The 22,821-nt window shown below is 40.5% G+C and overlaps 2 protein-coding genes across 8 annotated transcripts in view; one reads left to right on the top strand and one right to left on the bottom strand.

Moving 5' to 3' along the window:
* Positions 1–15,276, bottom strand: part of itsn1 (intersectin 1 (SH3 domain protein)) — a 60,245-nt gene extending 44,969 nt beyond the window's left edge. For 4 of the 5 annotated variants that reach the window (XM_053616139.1, XM_053616142.1, XM_053616144.1 and 1 more), the window contains exon 1: positions 15,126–15,276. The gene's annotated coding sequence lies outside the window, so the exon portion shown is untranslated. The remainder of the gene's footprint in view (positions 1–15,125) is intronic. The other variant, XM_053616143.1, reaches the window with a different exon arrangement.
* A 28-nt stretch (positions 15,277–15,304) lies between these two features.
* Positions 15,305–22,795, top strand: cryzl1 (crystallin, zeta (quinone reductase)-like 1). Of its 3 annotated transcripts, none has more exons than XM_053616148.1 (14): positions 15,305–15,396; positions 15,933–16,004; positions 17,620–17,697; positions 17,791–17,863; positions 17,959–18,003; positions 18,101–18,169; positions 18,280–18,413; positions 19,977–20,088; positions 20,246–20,266; positions 20,369–20,467; positions 20,557–20,669; positions 20,817–20,922; positions 22,100–22,145; positions 22,513–22,795. In XM_053616148.1, the coding sequence occupies exons 2-14, from the start codon at positions 15,942–15,944 to the stop codon at positions 22,610–22,612; spliced, it is 1,059 nt and encodes a 352-aa protein (XP_053472123.1). In that variant the 5' UTR covers positions 15,305–15,396; positions 15,933–15,941; the 3' UTR covers positions 22,613–22,795. The 3 variants fall into 3 exon arrangements, with proteins under 3 accessions (XP_053472123.1, XP_053472122.1, XP_053472124.1); XM_053616147.1 differs by having other exon boundaries at positions 15,332–15,427; XM_053616149.1 differs by lacking the exon at positions 20,246–20,266 and having other exon boundaries at positions 15,334–15,427.
* Positions 22,796–22,821: the final 26 nt, after the last annotated feature.

The following is a 22,821-nucleotide window of genomic DNA, read 5'->3' as shown; positions in this document are numbered from 1 at the left end:
TTCTTTTTTTACTGCGCGTTACTGCAGAATCACCTAAAAACCCAGCTGAGTTAATATGACTGCCAGCAAGCAGCTCCCAACTGCAGCTCATACGACTCCTTATAGCGGACATGCTGGAACCACTTGTCTTTCTGTCTTTTTTTCTGCTATTCTTTAAAAATGGAAAATCGAGAAGAGGGGGGAGGAAATAAATAAATAAATAAATAAAAGAAAATAATAATAATAAAAAAATCGATATCGCACACGCCGTCTCACGTCGGCGGAAAAACGACGTCTGGAAATATTCAGTAACGATGGTGCTGCTGGCCGCCGGTGCCGAGGACTCAGTCTGGACTGCATATTTTTAAAAAAATTTATGAGTGAATCACCAGCTGACTCGTAAGCAATGAGCCGCTTGAAACGTAAACTCCACCAAATATATTAGATGTGGGATTACGCTCTACGTCACTTCCTGTGTAATGGAAGGCTGCTCATTCCAGTGCCTTGTGTTTGAGCATGAAATCATTCAGACAACTGCAAGGGCGTTTCTTTGAAGCGAGTCCTTTCTCAACTGGCATCCTGTTCTTACAAAAAGAGAAGGCGCAGACAAAGAAGGACGGAGAGACAATAACGGAAAATAAAAAGGTAGAGGGGAAGAATCCAGGAAGACAGAGTCTGTTCACAGTTATCTCCCAGCTGTGTAAACACTATCACAGTGCATGCACATCCACCCACTGTTACTCACCCTCACATTCTCTCTCTCTCTCGCTCTGTCTCTCGCTCTGTCTCTCGCTCTGTCTCTCGCTCTGTCACACACACACACACCCACCCTGAGGCACAAAGACCAAAATATTCCAATCAGTGCCAGATGCTCTCCCACTCTCACTTTCCATCTCTTTCTCTCTCTCTCTCTCTCTCTCTCTCTCTCTTCCTCCCTTTAAAACCCGGGCTGAAAGAACGCACACGCTAATCCTGTCCATATTCCTCCAGATTTGAGCACTGCCAGTGCGGTGTTTCCTCACAGCGTGCAACGATCATGGGCCAAACTGCTGACGCGGTACTTTCTCCAGCGAGTACACTCGATTACACAGAGGAAACGGGCAGCGTTGAACACAACACAAAGTGTGTACGTTTTTACACAATCGCTCAGCGTTGCTCTGTACAGAGTCACGCCCGTCATGACGCTCACTGAGTCAACCCGGGGTCATTGTGCTACACAAGAAAACCTGAAGTGGAACTGGTTTTTGGAAACAAAAACACTTTGAAAAGCTGAACAACCTGACCGAGTTATCCCAAAATTTCACAGTAGAGAACTCAAATGAAGGAAAAAAAATAAACTAAACAGATGAATAAACAGTTAATAAACAGAAACATGACGAAACTGACGAAAAGTATCATCAGCAATGACTTTTACTAAAAGTTGCGTGTAAAAATTTTCAACCAAAGCAAGCTCAAAATTCCCAGCAGATTCACAAAGGTTTCAGTAACGCACATTTTCTTCACAGGGATTTACTTGCCTATTTAATAAATGCCAAATGGCCCGTAAGTCGCGTGTTCATGCCACAGCTGATTTGAGTTTAGTAACGCCCATCAAACTCCATAAAAGGCAAAGCTCAGAGGGAGCTGAAAACATCAAAGTGAAAACTAACGGTAAAACGGCGCCTCCGGAGTATGGCGTGTGCCAGACATAAATCTTCCAGTAACGCAGCTCAGCCACTGCAGCACCTCAGCAACTCCTCGTCCTCAGATATAGCTAGGTTTCCATCCGAGCATTTGTTTTTTCAAGAAAATAAATAATTAAATATAAATGTGTGTGTGTGTGTATATATAAAAATAAAAAGGGTTAGCGCACTGGAATGTTTACCGATATATCTAATAGAAACGCAAGTTATTCATACAATTTCACAAGTGTCGACAAAATCTGTTTTTTTGTTTAACTTTAGTGTGTAAATTCTATGTTGGCAATTCTAAACGTAGCGAAAAAATTGTTTAGAAACAGTTTGTCAAGAAAAATGCCATTTACGCAAAAAAAAAAACCTAATATATACAAATATATACCGCTTCCTCCCAGAATGCTCCATTGCGTGGTCTCTCACAGACCCATGGGCTTCGGCGCACAAGGGCGGTTACTTGGAGCCCTATCATACGAGCAGCTGCTCCATTCTGAGGTCATCTATTCTGATATTTCACACAACTGAAACTATTTGTGAAATTAAAATGAATTGTCTCCAAACTCTGTCCATTTGACAAAGATTTGAGGACACGTGGGACGCTATCTGCGATGTACACAAAATTATGTACGGAAACGACTCGAGGGCAGATTTCTTTTTACGATACACCAAAATTTCTGCGACAATTTGTTGTATTTTATTAATTATTATTATTTTTTTTTTACAGATGACATCATCACGCGCACCATTTTATCAGTAAAAGGTCAACTGGATGGGAACAGACAGGAGACAGCAATTATCGCAAATTTATTAATAAAAAAATAAATAAATAAAAGTAGATGGAAACTTATGGCACCATTTTCTTTTGACTGAACTGAATAGCTAGTCTTATTTGCTTTAATTTATGAATCTGCTTTGGATTGCTTTCTTTCAAGGGAAGAAATAAATACGGGAGTTAAACCCGACAATGTAACCCGTATATGAATTATGTAAAATGATATGAAACGAAGCCGACTGACTGAGGTTACCATTAGTGAATATTTAAATTTGCGCATATTCAGGCGCTCCTGCAGGACATGAATGTTTTCTCAAACTAACTGGATTTTCATTAGCGCAAAACGTCTTGTGTAAATGCACCTGTGAATGATTTATGGAAATAATGATATAGTTATAAGGATATTTTAGACACAAGCTTATTGGGCCTCATTCATCAAACCAAATATAAACGGATTTATTTGTTTATATTTGGTTTGATGAATGAGGCCCAATAAAGCTTGTGTCGAAAAGATCCTTACAACTATATCATTATTTAGCTCTATATAATATGTGCATCGATATAGTAATGTCTGTTTATACTTTAGCCTAATTAATATAGATTTCATTCATCTGAAGCATGATGCCCCACCCTCAACCCATGTAATACTGTATTAATACAGCACTTTCAAAGTAGATAAACTACATAAATAGATATAGATAGATTTTTTAAACAAACTATGGAATATATTAATGCATGTGTGAGAAACTTTCACTACTCCAGAAAATCATTGTGAGGTGTTTAATATGGAGAGATGTTGGATAAAGAGCTTGACGCCACACAGAAAGCATTCTGCTGTACTGATTAAACACGGCTCTAGTCAGTCAGTGTCTCTCTCTCTCTCTCTCTCTCTCTCTCTCTCTCTCTAACACTGCAGTGTGAGCGACGCTGTCACACTCACGGCTAAACTGGATCTTGTCACGGCCTTGCTAATGGTAGAGCGTGTGTGTGTGTGTGTGTGTGTGTCGTCTTTGAGTGTCTGACCTACTTTTTTCTCTGTTACACTTTCTTCTAATTCTAATGAGGCTTTGCTGGGGACAATGCTCTTCACCACAGCGCTCTAAATGAAAGCTCAGAGTATTTATTGGTCTCGGATCAGCAGTTACTGCGAGACTGCGCTCTCTGCACGATCTTGTATATCAGTCTCGCAGAAGGCTCATCAGGAGGACACGCCCTGCTGCGGAGCAAAGAACCATGAGCTGATGATGTCATACGTCTACAATGTTGCCATTGGATGAAGCAATTTTAGCAGGAACTATTTGAAATCAAATGGTTGCTGGATTAGACGACGAAGAACACAAACTAACTCGCACCTTTCATAGAGTTATTATTATACACTGTAACGCTGCATGGAAATGTGTGAGAAATCACACTATGAGGGGGGGAAAAACAGGTCTCACAGGTGTTCATAGGAAAAAAAAAACATCCAGAATGTTCAACAGTAAACAATGCTCAAACATAATTAGTCAGTAAACATTAAAAAAAAATAATAAAATGTTTTTGGGAATTCTTTTTTTTCCCCCAACACTATTTTAACACAAGTCATCTAATGTAATCAACTAAACGTACAGCCAAGGTAAAGGAGTGCTAGGTGGACGCTGAGATGTCAACATTTTCAAAAACACACACTTTTCTCACACATGGAAATAGTGAACACAATCCTGGAAAGAGTTTTTCAAAAGATTCGTTTTCAATGACTCAAAACATTGTCTTTGTGTTGAATGAGAGGCAGAGAGAGAAAACACACACACACACACACACACACACACACACACACACACACACACACACACGGTCAAAAGAAACACTCATTCTTTACTTCCCCCCAAACACATTTTAGAATAATAATAATAATAAAGTCATTAAAACTCTGGAGCAACACAAATGGAACTCTGGGAAATGTGTTGTGATAGAAAATCCAAAATAATTTAGTATTTTAGCAACTTCAAAGCAGACGTCCCTTTTCCTAGAATTTCCAGAAATGTATTCTTGGCATTTTCTCATTCTCTATTTACTCTGAAATCAAGAGGAGACGAGACGAGACAGGAGATTGCTGCTGCATTCGACTAGAGGTCATAACGCGTAATTCCCGAGCTGCCAGTCTGTACAAGATTTCAGTCTTTTTTTTTTGTAATCGTTGCGGGTGTTTTTTTTGTGGAAATCGCAATTGCACGAAATTGTCTTTCGCGGTGATGTTTGTTGGTAAATGAGACGCACGTGAATCGAAGAGGGCTTTGGCTGAATGCGCCTTGTGATAATGTCACATGACACGTCTCGGCCCAAATCTGTGGTAATTAAAAAATTTGCAAGCTCCTCATAATATTGCAGAGTTTGCTTTATGGTTTTGTTTTTTTTTTTGTTCATTTCTATGATCGCAAAATTGTGAAATCCTGGAGGCCGGAAAAAAGCCCCAAAGATGACACCCCCTCGACTCGGGAGGAAATTCCAACTCAGGAACTCGTATAGCATGATAAATAATTACCTGCACTTGAAGCTTTCGTAAAATTAAAAATAAAAACACCCAAAAACTGTATACAGTATCATAAAGACGAACTGTATGTCGATACGTGAAATTCTGGAGAGAACGTCGGACGGCGTGGCGCGGGGACGTAATGACGTGTGATGTTAATCGTTCTATAACGTGTAAAACGGGAACATGAAAGGAATATTCTAAAAGCGACTCATGTAAACACCATAATCACAATATTGTCTTATTCAGAATAAGGTCCATAATTAGATTACTGCTGTCCATGTAAACGTAGTCTGTAACGCACGTCGATAATGCCGCTAAAACCGGAATACTCCACACGTCTTAATTCCATTTGTGTTTACTTTGAGTATGACTTTAGCCAGATTAAGGTCATCAATAATCACTGTTTACGTGCTAGTTTCTTAATCAGAGTATCGTCTTAATTGGATTGAGTGGGGCAAAAAATGAAAGAAAGCATTACTGGCAAATTCCCTAAAGTTGTGTTTTTAATCTCTTACAATTATTCTTGTAAAATGATTCAATTAACACGGTAATAAATTTAGACAAAAGGTCAACACTACGAGTAACGAATACATAATACAAGGGCAGGCGGTATAAATACGGGTAGCATCAGATTCAAACAGTAAAAGCTGATATAGTGATAATTGTAATATGACCCAAAGGTAGCATATAAATAACGAACAGCAACGTGCCAAGGACTGATCTTCGAGTAACACCTTGACTAACAGGAGTAGTGACAGACTGGAGTGTACTAAAGAGAATTACATAAATAAGACAATCCTGCAACACCAATAGCTAAGAGACAGGAAGAGAGTTTATAAAGATACACAACAGAATAGAGATCAAGAACGAGGACAACGTTTAGGTCGCATTCATCTCTAGTTAATAGAAAGTATGCTTCACTTTTTAAGTGTACACTAGGAACACGTGCGCCGCCCGATTTTTCTAACCAGGTCGCACAAGCCCATTTAATTCTTATGAACTATTTAGTTGCTCCACAAGGTGGCGACAGTGACATAGGGCCATTGATTCTCAAGGTAGCTGAAGAAAAGAAAACGGGAATAAACGGAAACAATAGAAATGAGTGGAGGTTAGAAAGTACCTGCATTTGTATAATTCTAGCCTTAAAGTGTATAAGGATTTGTGTATGGGTGCTAATCGTAGTGAGAGATTGCCTGAGTATTGTTCTTCGTGTTGTTATTCTTCTTCGTCACACCAGAAGACCTGCTTTACTGCTCTGTACTGACTCTTACAGGCCAGGAGGGGTAGTGCAAGTTGTCATAGCGTGCATGCGTCGATCGCCTGTGTACGCGTACATGTCAAATGGAGTATATTTTGAAAGGCTATGAGTACGACTGTGCGCACCCGCTAGCGTACGTGTAAAAAAAACAACGAAGTACACCAGAGGCTTTAACCTAAACAGGCTTGACATTATTGTAGATTCTGTTGATGCTATTCAACACTACGTGTACACTGTTTGCGACTCTCTCCTCTCTCTGTGTCCTTACTTGCTGCTCGAGGAGTACTATTTTTAGCTTAATAATGGTGCAGCACGGGGTCGGACAGCGTAAGGCTGTAACTAGCCTATCACTTTTATGCATGTTTTTACAGAGAACTTCTGACATTAACGCTCCGACAACAGCATCCTGATTATTCAGCGGTAAATGCCTTGAACAACTCCTTTCAGAATCTTTTTCCAGTCTTCAGCCATCCAGTTTTGGTAATCTTTTGGCCAGTGTGGCCTCAGATTCCTTTTCTTAGCTGATAGAAGTAGATCACAATGTGGTCTTCTGCTCCTATAGTCCATCCACCCTTACAGTTTGACGTGTTCTTCACTCCGAGATGCTTTTCTGCTCGACATGGTTGCAGAGAGTGCTTATTTAAGTTACCTGTCAGTTCAAACAAGTCTGGCAATTCTCCTTCAACGATTCCCACCATATTTATTTATGGCCTAACTATCATTTTGGTATCAAGATCAAAACCTTAGTATCATGACAACCCTAGACAAGATGCATCAACACTGTGAATATATAATTCAAACGCCACAGCTAGAGCTGAGCAAGAACTTTGGAAACACACATTCCCAGAAGTCATCTTGAGCAACGAGAGTTCAATTCAGATCTATATCTTGTGCTGGAGAAGGTTTGCCATATTGTGGAGTCAATTAACACTGGGGTGCTGTAAGGGGAATACCAGAGAGACCAGCTGTTAGGCACTCACACACGTCAATACCGGATACCTAGATGGATTACTTAAGCGCAGACAGGTCTCCTGAACAGACACCTACACCAGCTCTCATGAGCATCTCAGCAAGACGCACACGACTGCAGAGACGCTAATCTCCATCGAGGGCATGACTACTCCATTACATGCGACAAAAACAGGTGCAGTGAATTCAGCAGATGTTCAACTGCGTAACGGGTCCTCAACACACCTACAGCGCTCTCATCCACATACACACCAAAACATTTAGACTAAAACCACAGTCAGAGGAGTCATCTTTCACCTCACTCTCGACAAGTGGCTGAGTGCATTGGAATGGTATAGGCCTGAATCCGCGACCCCTACAGGGAACTCTTACGATGCAACTCATAGACGGAAGTTCTTTCGACTCATCACCTTCAGCCTATCTTGAAGCATTTGATGGCTGATGTCTCCTCCAGGGTGACCTCACCCCCATCTATATGGTTTTCAGTCACCAGATCTCAGGATAATGACCGATTCCTGAGCAATGTGTGAGACTCTCCACCACGATCATGATCACCAATTGAGGGAAGATGTTTTGGAGGAATGGCGTTTGTTGCTCCGGTAGATTTCCAGCTGTTCTGGCAGGTCATATAAACCCAGATCTACAATATGTGGCCAAAAGTTTGTGGACACCTGACTAATCACAGCCACATGTGCATGTTGAACATTGGGAAGGCTTTCCACTGGAGATGTTGGAGCGTGGGTGTGGGGATTTGTCTTCATTCAGCCACAAGAGCATTAGTGAGGTCAGGCAATGATTTCGGCCGAGGAGGCCTGGGGTGTGGTCAGTGTTCCAATTCATCCCGAAGGTGTTCAGTGGGGTTGAGGACAGGGTTCTGTGACGGACACTCGAGTTATTCCACTCCAAACTTGGCAAAACATGTCTACGTGGAGCTCGCTTTGTGCACAGGGGCATCGCCATGCTGGAACATGTTTAGAAAATTATAACTCTACTGCATACAAAGTCATTCCATACAACCGTGTGCTTGTGCGCTACTTTTTGGCAACTGTTTGGAGAATAACCACATAGGGGTGTGATGGTCAGGTGTCCACATACTTTTGGCCATATAGCGCAAGTGTCACTCCAAGTTTGCACACTTAAATAAAGAGCAGGGTCACTACATGAGAGCAGAATCAACACTTATGCTCTCTGCTTCCTCTGATCTATGATCAGTATCACTTCCACTTCCTGTATGGCTTAAATTCATTTCATAAGCACAAAATCCTCTCTGCTGAATCAGCAATGTAAACATTAACTAGATCTGATGTGACAGTGTCTTTATGAGGGCATGTTATAGCAAGGTTATGGTCAGTGCTGAATGCGCACACACACACACACACACACACACACACACAAATGTGTGTAGATAAATACAAGGTTGTGGGGGATGCATACTGAAACTCACATCTTGAGAACACCAGTTGTTTTTTCCCCCCAAACTGGCGTGCAAAGGACAGAGATATTAGTCTGCTGTCTCGAAGGCAGAAATGCTTTAGAGGGAGGGGGAGGTTGATCCGGAGTACTGAGGAACAAAGACAAAGATCCCGCACCCCCCACAGCAGCCGTGTCATCCGTCCCACCTAAACAGAGCTGCTTTATCTATTCCTCCAGACCACAGCGCTGCTGAATATTGCTCGGGATGAGCAGGGAGTGGGAATGAGATGAGAAGAGAACAAGCCTGCAAGAGATAAGGACCTGTGCCTTTCAGCAAAGGCCTGGGACGTCAAGCACGCTGCTCTCCCCGGGGTTATGGTCTCAGACAGACAGGGCTTCAGAAAGCCTCACTGGCGTGAAACAGGACCTTTAATCTAATAAACTGGTTACGGTTTCACACGTAGTCGTGGTGTAAGAGACTAATGACTTTCCCAAATACTAATTCAAATGCTTCTCGGTCTGTTTCCATCGATCAGGGCTGGACATTACGTACAGAATAAAACACTTCAGGACTTTCTGTTCTTTGTGTAAAATAATCAACAACCAGGTAATGTGTTCCCCAAGTGCTTTTCCTAATCTTATACCACAGCAACTTGCCAACCATTTCAATTTGTTTATTTTGACTTTTTATCCGTTTGTGGAACTTAGTAAGTTCATTCCTGTCTGCACTTACGTTATAGCAGCTATAAACAGTCGTTCCCTCCACAACTTCTCTTCTTTTTTTTTTCTTTTTTTTTTAACAAATAAGACAAAAACACAGCTTATGTGCTTCCCAGTGGCGGAAAACTTGTTGAAAGGTGGAAAACTTCCTGAAGGCGGAAAACTTCCTGAAGACTTCCCAGTGGCAGAAACTTCCTGAAGGCGGAAAACTTCCTGAAGACTTCCCAGTGGCAGAAACTTCCTGAAGACTTTCCCGTGGTGGAAAACTTCCTGAAGGCGGAAAACTTGCTGAAGACTTCCCAGTGGCGGAAAACTTCCTGAAGGCTTCCCCGTGGCGGAAAACTTCCTGAAGGCTTCCCCGTGGCGGAAAACTTCCTGACTGCTACAAAGTGTTGACACTGGAGACTCCTTCCATAACTCATGTAAACGTCTTCTGTTCTGAAAACACGCTTCGGAGAGTAAATTCTAAAGTTGTGTCCCAAACGACGTACTATAGACCTACACTATGCACGATGTACTCTACAGTCTAGTGTGTGGATTTTAGAAAGGTAATATCAACTCAAATACATCACTAGCGTTTTTTTTACTAACCGGAAGTATAAGCCGCTTCCTAGGCGACTGCGCATGACATCATACGCATGCTAGCATTAGCAGACACCCGAGTCACTGATAATGACTTTCTTCAGTTTACTTTCCGGCAGCGTTACCTTTTACCTCAATCCTCATCCGACGGAGGCGAAATCGTCACGTGACTGAGGAAGAAAGTCCTCTAAGGCAGGAGAGCATTTTATATTAAACACCACGGAGATCAAACGGTGCTGCACAAGGACAAAGTTATGTTTATATCCAGTATGCTTCACTGCGTGTAAGGGGCAGGGGAAACTGGTGCAAGCTGCTTAAAAGATTTAGTTTAATTCCAGTTTATTTGTATGTATACATACATACATTATATATATATATATATATACACACACACACAATTTATTTTAGTTTATTTATATATAAAAAAGTATTTGCATTAATTTTTATGGATATACATAATTTTATGGGAAAATTCCAACTGCACTAAATATTACCGTACTACACGACAAATCACAGTTACCAAGTACTTATTACCAAGACTCAAAGTTTGACCGATTACGATTGCCATGTTTATTATGTCTATTTATACAGGAAAATATCAAGGAAGTTAATGACTGATTGTGATCACCTCAATCACGATCGCAAACATTTACAAAGATGTGGAATTGTGATAACAATGACCGGTCTATTAACTACTGTATTTGTTTATTTATTTAAAAAGGAGGACCTAGCAGGCTATAAAATAGGCATAATAAATAGGGATATGATACAGAGTGTCATTATCGGGAATGACGATGACTGGATTTTTACCGGATCAGATTTGCTTTCCAATGTAATTCGCTGACGTGTTTTGTCCAGTCCACGTGTATGATGGTGAATCACATGACACATACTGTGTACGTGAACGTAGGACACGATCTGTCTTAAAGCACGCTGCTGCCTGAGAGTCAGTTCACATCAATGCTGCGTATCGACCAATACTCAAACGTCTGATATAGGTGTCGTATCAAAAAAAAAAAGTAGAAGGACAGAACGGACATGCCCGTGATACAGGGGGGTACAGTGGCTTAGTGGTTAGCATGTTTGCCTCACACGTCCAGGGTTGGAGGTTCGCCCGGTGTACATGGAGTTTGTATGTTCTCCCCGTGCTTCGGGGGTTTCCTTTAAGTACTCCAGTTTCCTCCCCAGTCCACAGACGTGCTGTAGGCTGATTGGCATTTCCAAATTGTCCATAGTGTGTGAGTGTGTGTGTGTGCCCTGCGATGGATTGGCACCCTGTCCAGGGTGTCCCCTGCCTTGTGCCCCCAGAGTCCCCTGGGACAGGCTCCAGGCTCCCTCACGACCCTGTGTAAAATAAGCGGTAGAGAAAATGAATGGATGGATGGATGTCAGATACAGTGTTGAACTCGGGTTACTTGGGTACACAGGTTTCCTCTGGGTTCTCTGGTTTCCTCCATAAATATGTGCCGAAACCACCCCTCGGTGTGAACGAGTGTGTGAATGTGTGTGTTTGTGGTTTCTCATCCAGAAGAGAAGCTCCTGCTCGATCATGATCCTGAAGCGTTACTGAAGATGAATGAATGAACACAACTAATAATTCATGATGTCCTTTACAGTGTGAAATCCATCAGCAGTGTTTTTAATTAATAAAGTGTGGTGTTGTTCCATGAATTACTGTATGATGAAATGAAACCGTCAAACTCTAACACCTCTATGATGAGAAGCAGGATTGTTACAGTATCACGGAGAGTCACGGAGCACGATCAGGCACGATCAGACACTTACACCCCCTCCCAAAAAAAAATGCTGATTAAAAAACATTTTTTTGTAACGATAAATTTCCTTACTTCACTGGTTCTGAGCTCATCTTTGGTGTCCAGTTTCAACTCCCTGAACATTTCACAATCCCCTTCCCCTCTGGACTCACCTGTGAGTTTTAACCGAACCGAATTTGGTTGGAAGCGTGAACCATTTCTCATCTAAAGATTTCTTATCGCGTTATACTACACTGATCTCTGCACTGAAAACCTTTCGGCATTGTTAAATCTGCTTTTGACGTAAACGTGTTACATTGCTACCTCCGGTATTATAACGACCATCAAACACACAGAATACCAGCTCTGCGGACTAAAACTAAACACAAACTACTGGTGATTTTGGTTAAGCGGTGATGCACATCGCCACGCTAGTTTGATTTTTTGCCGCGATACTGTAAATAGTGACAGTGTAAGAGGTTTTATGGAAAAGTCGTTCTCAAAAATCTTATTATTATATTATGATATTATATATATATATATATATATATATATACACACACACACAGACATACATTATATATATATATGGCACATATACACACACACTAATATACTTTCCTATAAAGTATTAGTAATAAAGTTTTCCTGTCACTGGATGATGCGTTTCTAAATGGGTGACTAATACCATGAAACTGTGATGTTTTTAGTCTAGGCATGAAATTTTCAGCCTTAATCCAATGAAACATCACCATGGCGATTTCCCAAAATCCCACACATCAGCGTTTTGCATGCATTACTATGCAACCACACACCCAACCCTTGCATGAGACAGAATGTACCCTAGACTTTAAAGTTGCATTAGGTAAGATTAGCCTTTTTTCTCCCGAAGATTAAGTGTCTAACTGTTCAGTGGGTTCGACGTTTAAATGTTTTTTTTTTTAAGTCCTTGAGCCATTCACTCTCATGTTCGCGATGCTCCGGCCCAGGACCTACAGTAGCTATGTTTCCATCAAAGTTGCGAACGTAACTCCTGCGTAAAATTGAAATATCGCATAAAGCATTTGTGAATAAAGCATTGTTTCCGTCCCAGGGAAGTCACCGTGGCTCCTTTTCCCCCCAGTACAATAAACGACCTGCGGACGAAACGCGATCACAAACCTCACGTTATTTTGCGATCAGAGATGGATGCATTATATTTGGGAAAGGAACAATGTGACAGTAAGGAAATTTCCTCACTGGTTAATCGTGTCACAACACTGGTAACACCGGTGTTACTGGGTGGGGGGTCGTTGGTACTTTTCCCTCTCGCTTTTAAATCTCTTATGAATGCCCGTGAGGACGTGCGCATTTCACTTTTGCTTTGAATTAGCAGCAATTTGTGTGCGGCAATTGCTTGAATAGTGGATTCGTTATTAATTTTAACAAAAAACACAACAAAACAGTACAATGACAAACTCGCTTATATTAACTACATGATTTTTATTACTATAAAAAGGCCAAATGACAGTGGGGGCGGTGCCGCAGTGAGTGAGTTATGTAATCAGTGTACGGCCCAAACAGCGTTTAACACTGACTATCGCAGCAAGACTGGAAACGTATCAGTGTGTGAGACAGTTCTGGGAGGCAATTATGCCAAATCGTTTCGATGACAGACTTTTGGCTCAGACATTTCAGAAGGACGAAAACAAAATTTGAGATATTGTGCAACGAGACCAGTCCGTTGATTAATCCAGTTATATCGACAGAAAAACTCGTTTCTGAGCCAATTATCCAATCACACGATCTGTTGGCACAAAGTCACACGAGTTTTTTTTCCCCACGATGCACATCGAGGAATTCATTTGGTCAACATGCTTCCATCATAATTTATGCACGTCATCATTTTATTCGAAGAGAAAAATTATATGCCTCAGTTGAACTTGAATTTTTCCGTGCTGGTTATGCGACATCCCAAAATTCACATAAAATTGCGTGGGTGGAAAATCACAGCTAGTGTCTGTGAAATAATGACTTACAGGAGGGTCAACAAACACAAACAAGCTTTCCGGACCAGAAGTCCGTTTTCCAAACGGGTTTCTCAGCGACTTAATACACTTTAATTAAAAGTTCACCTATTGTGGTTTTGAAACGTGCCTAATTTTGTTTGAGAGGTCAAAGGTCATCCAAGGTCAAAAAACATTTGAATGTGCTAATAATTAGAACTGCAGCATTACCTTTTGTTCCCAGTGTCACAAATGACTCCTTAAATGATCTGTTCGAAAAGATTCATTCTGAACTCCTCCTTTCAGAGAGCATACTCTGCTCTGATTGGTCAGCTGTCCCAGTCTGTTCTGATTGGTCTACCACTGTCAATGAGCAGCCAATGAAGACCAGAGGCGGGGCTTTTTGTTACAAACCTATGTAGATTAGTACTGGAAGTATAAATTCTGGAATTATTAACTATGACCCGTTTCAGAATCAGTTCCTTCTTTTGGGAGTCAAAAGCTTTGCAGACTTTTTGTTTTACATTCACAAACAGTTCTATAACACACTACATGAAAGGTAATATTTGGAAAAACCATAATAGGTGCACTTTAAAGCCAGGATTTAATTAATCCCTTGTTTGTTTGTTTGTTTTTTGTTGTAGAAAACAATTCTCTTATTGCACCTTTAAGGAGTACAGCTGTGTCTCCTGCACAAGCAGACAGATTTTTATGAACAGATCATGACTACATTCTGCACAAACTAACTCCATTCAGCAGTCCAGGACAGAGCTCAGTACAACTAGTCTCTCACACACACTCCTCATCAGATGTCACCGTCACCAGCCCGTAATTATTCATAGCATGTTCTTCACCGGGCATGGGCGTAGATTAGATTAATGTCGGTAGAAGTGCTTCTCAGTGGTGTATTAGCCGCTAGGTAGAGAGTTAGCAGAATCCCAGCTAAGGTCATGCACTACACACAGCTAACCTTCATCAACATCAACACAGCAAACCAACCCGTCTCTAAACACCCTGACTAAACCCTCATTGATCTTAATGATGATGATCATCTAAATCTGATGAGGATGCAGAAAACAGGACATGCAGCTCCTAGCTAGCGTTAGCAGCTGTGCTCAGTTAATCTATTCAGATGAAAGAAAGGCAACGTTTAATCACCACAGAAAATCCCCCCACAAGCCTGTTTGATAATGTATCGGGTTTAAAACTATACATATATATAAATAATAATGCTATGATGAGAACAAATCTCTCACGTCCTAAAAATCCTCAGCCCTAGCGCACTTAAAGAGTACGCAGTGCCGACCCAGGGCTGTACACGGTAGTGCACACTGTGTAGTGTGGAAGTATGCAGATGTAGCCTTAGCCTTAGCCGTGGCACGCAGCGCGAGCGCCACTACGGTGATTTTCTCCTCACAACGACGGTAGCTAAGGCGCTTGTCAAGGAAGGAAAAAAAAAAGAAAAGAAAATAAAGGATACGCGGCCTGTGAGGGAACATTTCTCTTACCTCATCGTTCATTTTCCATCTTATAGAAGTTGTTGGTTGTGGGAACGAACCAAAAAAAGGCGCCGAATCAAATTAAATCCTTTTTAATTGATGAATTATTTCGGTTTTTCCCCCCTTTACACCCCGCTCTCTGCCCTCCCTGCAGCCGCCGGATGGCTTCACTACGCAATGTTGGAATTTCTCAAGTATCGCGAGATTGTGCGAGACGACGATGACGTCATTGTTTGGCTCACAGGAGGTGATCATCAACATCATCCAGGAAGGGAAATAGGTATCTTGCAAAAAATAAAAATAAATAAAAGGTACTGCTGTATTTCTAAAGCGTTTGTGTTTGTGTTATTTATTAAATAAGTCGATTTACCAACGCTGGAGGTTTGTTACACTGATTTGATGTGGTCATTTGTGCAATTCGTTACGTTAGCTAGCCATTTTGGCGTTTTTAACGGTGTATTAATTAATAGGGAGGCTGTATCCCAAATCGAAGCTTTTGGCGTCTGTAGTGCACTACATAGGCTATAAATCGTTATTGTATACTTAAATAAATATGTAAAGGCGTTGTGGATTCATTCAGGACTGTGACAGTTCAGCTTAGCTGCTTGTTTTATTTGGTATAATTGTGTTTGCGAAATTAAGTCAATGTTTCCAAATCCAGTCCTGGAAAGCCCTTGCTCTGAATAGTATATAACCACTAATCTAACTCAGTGTCTCAATTTATCACCTGGATCAAGTACACCAAAATTGTGAAGATCATGTGATCAGCAGGATTCATTGGATTAACTGTTGTTTCTCACTGAACCTTTTTGCTAGAAATCCAGTATGAAAGGGCTGTACTGCAAGCTGGGTGAAGCCAAGGAGCTGAAGTTTATTATACAGGAGACAGTGAGTATCGACAGCATTGTGCATTGCAGCATAGGTAGTTTCACATTAGAACGAGACACTTTATCAGGTAACCCTACTGTATATAGGTATACAAATACCGACTGAAGCAGATCTGTCACTATACATAACGTCAGCCTCCTTCTCCTACCTCCATCAGTAGAAAGGGGCCAATACGTCATGAGCAGGTATTATTTGGGTGGCAATTTATTTTGCACATACTTTTGAAATTTGAAAAGCATTAATTTAAAAGTGTTCATTAATTAATGATTAATTAAAATGACAGGAATCCACTTTATTTATGCAAATGTCCTGACTCCTGTTGATTTTCAGTACAGTAATGAGAATAGTATTGCTTTTCGGTGGCACGAAGAAAAGAAAACTTTCACTGTATTAGGTCATTTGACCTCTTCGGTGTAAAAGAATAATCAAGGAATTGATTTCTCACGTCCAGAGTGTATGTAATGTATCCCTTTGCATTGTGCTTCACTTCCATCACTGTGTAGAAACCATGCCACACTGAAATGCAATCACTGTCCAATCAGATATCTAAGCAATACTTGGGAGCATGGTCATGAGCAGGGGCTGGCTGAATCTGGGAGCTTGAGTTTTACTTTCCATATAAAGGATCGTTATCATACCTTTTGTATGATACCTGCCTAATAAGTAGTAATAATAAGTCAGAGTAGCATCCATATGAATGCCAGGACCCGAGGTTTCACAGCAGGACATTGCCCAGAGCATCACACTTCCTCTGCCAGCTTGACTTCTTCCCATAGTGCATTCTGGTGCCATTTCTTCCAGAGGTAAGTGACACACACGCATCTGGCCGTTCATATGGTGTGAAAGAAATCATGATTCATCAGAGCAGGCCACCCTCTTCCATTGCTTCATGGTCCAGTTCTGATGCTCACGCGCCCATTTTAGGTGCTTTCGGCAGTGGACAGGGGTCAGCATGGGCACTCTGACCCATCTGTGGCGACACAGCCGCATAATCACCAAGCTGCAGTGCACTGTGTGTCCTAACACCTTTCTATCATTGCCAGAGTAGCATGGTTAATTATTCATAATTAATTAATCATACAGTGCTGCTGTAGCTCTTCTGTGGGATCAAACCGGACAGGCTAGCCTTCGCTTCCCGCACACATCAATGAGCCTTGTGTGCCCATGACCCTGTCACCGGTTCACTGGTTGTCCTTCCTTGGATCAATTTTGGTAGTTACTAACCACTGCAGCCCGGGGAACACCTCACAAGACCTACCATTTTGGAGATGCTCTGACCCAGTGGTTTAGCCTTCATAATTTGGCCCTTGTCAGAATCGCTCAGATCCTTACACTTGCCCATTTTTCCTGCTTCCAACACATCATCTTCAAGAACTGACTGTTCACTTGCTGCCTAATACATCCCACCCCATGACAGGTGCCACTGCAATGAGATAATCAATTTTATTCACTTCACCTGTCACTGCTTTTTATGTTATAGCTGATCTGTGTATGTCTACAGTATAAAGTGCACCTATATGCTGGGTTTACCTGATGCAATAGCCAATAAGTGTAGTTCTTGTACTATTACTAGTTATTCAAATATTCCCATTGTGTCTGTTGTCTTTATTAACAGAGTATAGCTGCAACTATTGGTGATCATCAAGTCAAAGTTCAAGTCAAAGGCTGTTCGCTTAGTCCTGTGGACGTTAAGGTGAGTGCTCACTCGGTCAGTCTGCCGTGACTCTTTCCCCCAGATTTCAATGTGTAGATCACACCAGCACAAACAAATCTGTCTGTTTTTCAGCTGTGTGAGGATTTAAAGCTGCAGAGGGAACATGTCCCGGTCGGGCGAGAGGTGGCAGGAGTCGTGCTCCAAGGTTACATTTCTAATCTTGCCTTGACATTTTGTCGAATGATCTATACACATTTCTTGTCATTTCAGTGTAACAGTTTTATCTTCTCAACAATGCAGTGGGACCCAAAGTGACCTTCTTCCAGCCTGATGATGAAGTTGTGGGTAGGAACTGTATGATTGGCCAATGCATGTCTGGGAACTCTGTAATGCATGACATTTATTATTCATTTTTAAAATCTATTTTTAAATCATTTTTCAGGTATTCTTCCCCTGGATGCTGAGATGTCTGGCCTTTGCGATGTCGTCCTTGTGGATGAATATAATTTAGGTCAGTTCAGTGACAGATATCACTAATGACATTAATATGAGAAGTATTTAGCTGCACCATGCTGCTAGTATGTATGTCTCACAATAGTGTGTGGGTGTGTGTTTGGACAGTTCAGAAACCCGAGAAGGTTAGCTGGTTTGAAGCTGCTGGAGCAATTAAAGATGGTCTCAGGGCCTACACAGCGCTACACACCCTGGCCCGCATGGCTGTCGGACACACGCTGCTTGTACTGGATGGGGCGAGTGTAAGTTAATGCCTGTTGTTTATTAAATAGGTTTCCTAAAGGAAGTACACCGTGCTTGCGATGAACTAAACATGATGACAAAAGGAAGGATTGAAGGAAGGAAGGAAAGCAAAAAAAAAAGGAAGAAATGGAAGAATAGTAAAAGAATTAAAGATAAAAGAAGGAAAGAGAGAAAAAGGGAGAATCAGAGATCATTAGAAATACAAGGAGGATAGAAAAGGAGAGAAAAGCATAAAGAAAGAAAAAAAAAAGGAATAGTCTGAATTAAGCAGAAAGAAAACCGGAGAAATTTTTAAAAGAGAGTATGAAGAAGAGAAAACAAAGAAGAGAGTAGCTTTACAGTGTGCACTTGCTCTGTGTGTGTGTGTGTGTGTGGTGAGGTTGTGGGTGTGGGGCTGTGTGTGTGTGGGGCTGTGTGTGTGTGGGGCTGTGTGTGTGTGGGTGGCTAATGTAGAACTGCTCTCCATTACACTCACTGGGATATTTTCAGCAGGAATTTACAGTTCAAACTGACAGACGTAACGTCACTGGTTTTAGTGAGACAAACTTAAACTGATTCAAATGTCAAAAAGAATTCAGTGTGATACTAAAGATCTGTCATTTAAGCATTTACCAAGAACACATTCACCAGGTAGTAATAGACAGATCATTTGAAACTACAATCTAATTATAGTTAAAAGCTACAAAAAAAAAGCTTCGTAACCCTTTAATGTCATGAGCCGTTGAAGCTCGGCAAGATCAGATTAACTTTGTCATATGTTTCGATTTATAACATTGTTCGATTTTATCACACAGACAAAATTAATTGTCAGAAATATGGAAGTATAATAGTGCCAAATGTCCTGAAGGCAAAATCGCATGTTGAATTACATAAATTGAATAAAAAACATATCGCAATAAGTATACTTGAATTTTTCTGCCCAGCAATTTGACCCAAATTGGAAAAAAAAAATAAATACAGCAATATCAATGCTTGAATTAGTTTCTTCTGCAATTCATTGGGTTTGTATATTTTGATTGAAAAAAAATTCTAGCGTTCAAAATTCAATGCACACATATTCACCTTCATAAAATACAGTTCCAAAATATTCAGTTGTTAAAATACCATCTTCATTATTCGTCGGGTAATATTTCAACACATTAGTTTTCAACCTCACAAATTCAGGCTGCGAAAATGCAGGTCTTAAAATTCGGGACTTAAAATTCAAGCCTTCACATCATTTGGCACTATTATACTTCCATACAGAAATTCAGTCAAAGGACTGTGGAAACATACTGTGTAACATACTCTGCTGTAGCTGGAATTCTGACCAGATTTGGGATTCTTATGGTTTTAAATGTTAAATTATTGTTTTCATACAATTCTTGATATATTCTAATTGTTTCATTGGTGCATATTTGTTGAGGTTTTGAGCTAATTTAAACTTACCAGTCCTCTATAAGATGATTAAAAGTGTATAAAGAACTTCTAATATTTCAGTACAAATTGTGATCAGATGATAACTATGGAAGGAAAGGATTTTAACTTACCCATGCACCATTGCACATGTTTTATGTATTTAGCCCTTTGGAGTGCTAGCCATCCAGCTAGCCCATTACCACGGGGTGAAAGTCCTCACTACTGCCATATCCCCGGACGACCATAAGTTTCTGGAACATCTTCGACCGAATGTAGGTAAGAAGGTGAAACGTAATCCTGTGATGCTTTGATTCTTTCAAAGATAGTCCTTCACTGGCTATCCTTACCATATCCTTCATCACTGTGTCTTTAGCTCTTTAATTTTTCTCTATCTTCTGATCTCTCTCCTCGCTTTCACTCGCACTTGCACAAGGTGTGCTAGAATCACTTGTAGGTGAGTGTTTAATGGTCTGAGTGCCTGACTTGGGGACGTGTCAACGATAATACTGTTAGATTACACTTTCACTCCTTAAGTTGCTCATTTTTGTAAATAAAGCCAGGGTGATTGGAGTCTGGGACTCAAAAGTGGACCTAGTGGACTCATGCCTGGAAGAGACTGGAGGACTTGGGGTGGACATAGTCATTGATGCAGGAGGTACTTAAACCAGATTTGTCCATTACCAAGGAGCATTTAACAACAAACAGGCTGCTGTCACACATTTGTCTGTTTTCCTCTCCAACCAGTGAGGCTTTACGAAGAGGAACCGGAGGTCAAGAAACATCTCCCACACAAGCACGACATCATCTCTCTTCTTGCAGTTGGGGGTCACTGGGTCACTACAGAAGACAACTTGCAGGTGAATAATTAACCATGCTACTCTGACATTACTCTAAAGCATAATGAAATGTCATTATCAATCAGCTGATATACTGTAAGACCCAAGACAAACTGAGATACACCTCTGTTTGTCATTAATGTTTCTTTCGCTGTTTGTTCTGTTCAGCTGGATCCTCCAGACAGTCGCACTCTCTTCTTGAAGGCCGCCTCCATCTCCTTTCTAAATGAAGAAGTGTGGGAAGCGTCCATGGCCAGACAGGGCCGATATCTCCGTATCCTTATGAGACCACCCGGGCCATTGTGCAGTTCAACCTTTATTCAATTTGTACTGGCCAAGATGCTCAAATGACTACTATAAAAGCACTGATCTGATTGTCGCCTTCTTATCGCTATTTCTTTCAGGTCTAAAATGTTTTAATCAGATCCATAATCTTTTCCTCGTATAAATAGTTTTCTTTCGTATATAAATAAAATTGCCAATTCGGTATATGTTCTTAGCAATTTATTCGCCTGAATGTGTCGTGGATCTTTCTCTTAATTTTGTCCATGGATGTTTTCATGTTTGATGTTTATTAAAGGATGTTAATAAGGAAAAAATTTAATATCATGATACGTCAAGGTGTTTTGACGATACATAAGATGCATTACAATACTTACACTGTAGAAAAAGTTGACAAAAACTTCATTTAAATGTAACAAATAAAACATGGTTCGGTGTACTGTTATAGAAAAATAGTCAACGCATGGTGTGCTGTGGCCCGACACAAGGCAGAGTTACCGTTACCACCCAGAAGTTAATTATCTTCCTGTAACAGTGCATCTTAAAGCATTTTATTCCTCGTAAACAACAGCAATTTACCACCAGTTACATTTTTTAAAAACATAAAAAAATTAACGAATGACACGGCCTTCTTTTTACTGGTTATAGTTACATTTAATGTTGTGGAACATCTGCAAGACAAGTTAGCTTCTGTTATCACGTGCTTTATAGCAGCTATAAACATTTATTCTCAGAACAGCCCTTTTTTTTTTCTTTCTCTTGAAGACACTGGAGACTCCTTCCATAATTGTTAAGCAAACATCTCTTCACAATATCAACAATTGTACATTCTTCTTTGTTAAATAACACACTTTTTTAAAACAAATCTGTTTATTAATAGTTTTACCTTAGTGTAGAAAGGATGATTCCCATCCCTAAACGAGTCCAAAGTCCATCCTGCATACAGACTAGATTTTTTTAGGCCAAGTATAAACATGTCCTACGGACAAAGTTTGAAATGAAACTTTGCAGTTCTGGTAATGCAGCTTAGAGCTTACAGTAGGCATATGGCTGAATTGTGTTTGAGCCTGGAGGAAGTTTTTGTTCTGTCCTTGGGCTACTAGACAGCTGTTGTATCCATGCGACAGCCTGCTGAAACTGGGTTATATGCCTTCAGTGATTTCTCTCAGATATTATGAAGGACGTAGTGGAGAAGCTATCAACAGGCATTTTCAGGTAAGATTAAAATCAATATGGAGTGTTAATAAATTAATTGCATGGTAGTACATCATCTTGAGAGTACTGCAAGTATTATCTGTAGTTCTAACACTGAGTGACTTCAGCAGTAAGTTGTCATTTTTGTATCGTGAATAATGATATGAAATATTTATGTAGACATTCCATAAAAATATCATGAGAACATTTCTTTTAATGTAGCACTAATGTTTTGCTACCGTTTTGTTCTTTATTAAACTTAAATGCGTATTGTGTACGTGTCATTTCACCCACCGTTGTGGGTAGTACATGTAAAAGTGATAAATATATAAAATTAATGTATATTTGAAGATAGAAACATTTGTGTGATGCTTTAAATCTTTTGTAGGCCAGTGTTGGAAAACCCTGTGCCGTTGTACGAAGCCATGGTTTCTATGGAGATGGTGCAGAGACGGCAAGTCAGAAAGCGAGTTGTGGTGAAGCTTTAAATATCCCAGATCTACAAGGTCCATCATTCCATGATAAAATGACTAAGTAAAAACTAAATACAAATATGCTGCTTTTTTTCAGCGGTCATTAATGTGTGTTTCTCCTGACAGATAGCAAAAGATTACGACTTAAAAGAATTCTATACAAATGTTCTGCTATTAAATCTTTTGTAATTATCATTATTAAGTCTGCGTGTCTTATTTGTTTG

The sequence above is a fragment of the Ictalurus furcatus genome, chromosome 26 (assembly GCF_023375685.1).
Source record: "Ictalurus furcatus strain D&B chromosome 26, Billie_1.0, whole genome shotgun sequence".
NCBI lineage: Eukaryota > Metazoa > Chordata > Actinopteri > Siluriformes > Ictaluridae > Ictalurus > Ictalurus furcatus.
This window is presented reverse-complemented; position numbering and strand designations above follow the sequence as displayed.

What these genes read in the sequence shown, in the direction of transcription:
- cryzl1 (XM_053616148.1), top strand. Translation starts at nt 15,942, where the DNA reads ATGAAAGGGCTGTACTGCAAGCTGGGTGAAGCCAAGGAGCTGAAGTTT. An exon ending in TGTGGATGAATATAATTTAG is followed by an intron (nt 18,170 to 18,279) that starts GTCAGTTCAGTG and finishes GTGTTTGGACAG; the next exon opens with TTCAGAAACCCGAGAAGGTT. An exon ending in TGTGCTAGAATCACTTGTAG is followed by an intron (nt 20,267 to 20,368) that starts GTGAGTGTTTAA and finishes TTGTAAATAAAG; the next exon opens with CCAGGGTGATTGGAGTCTGG.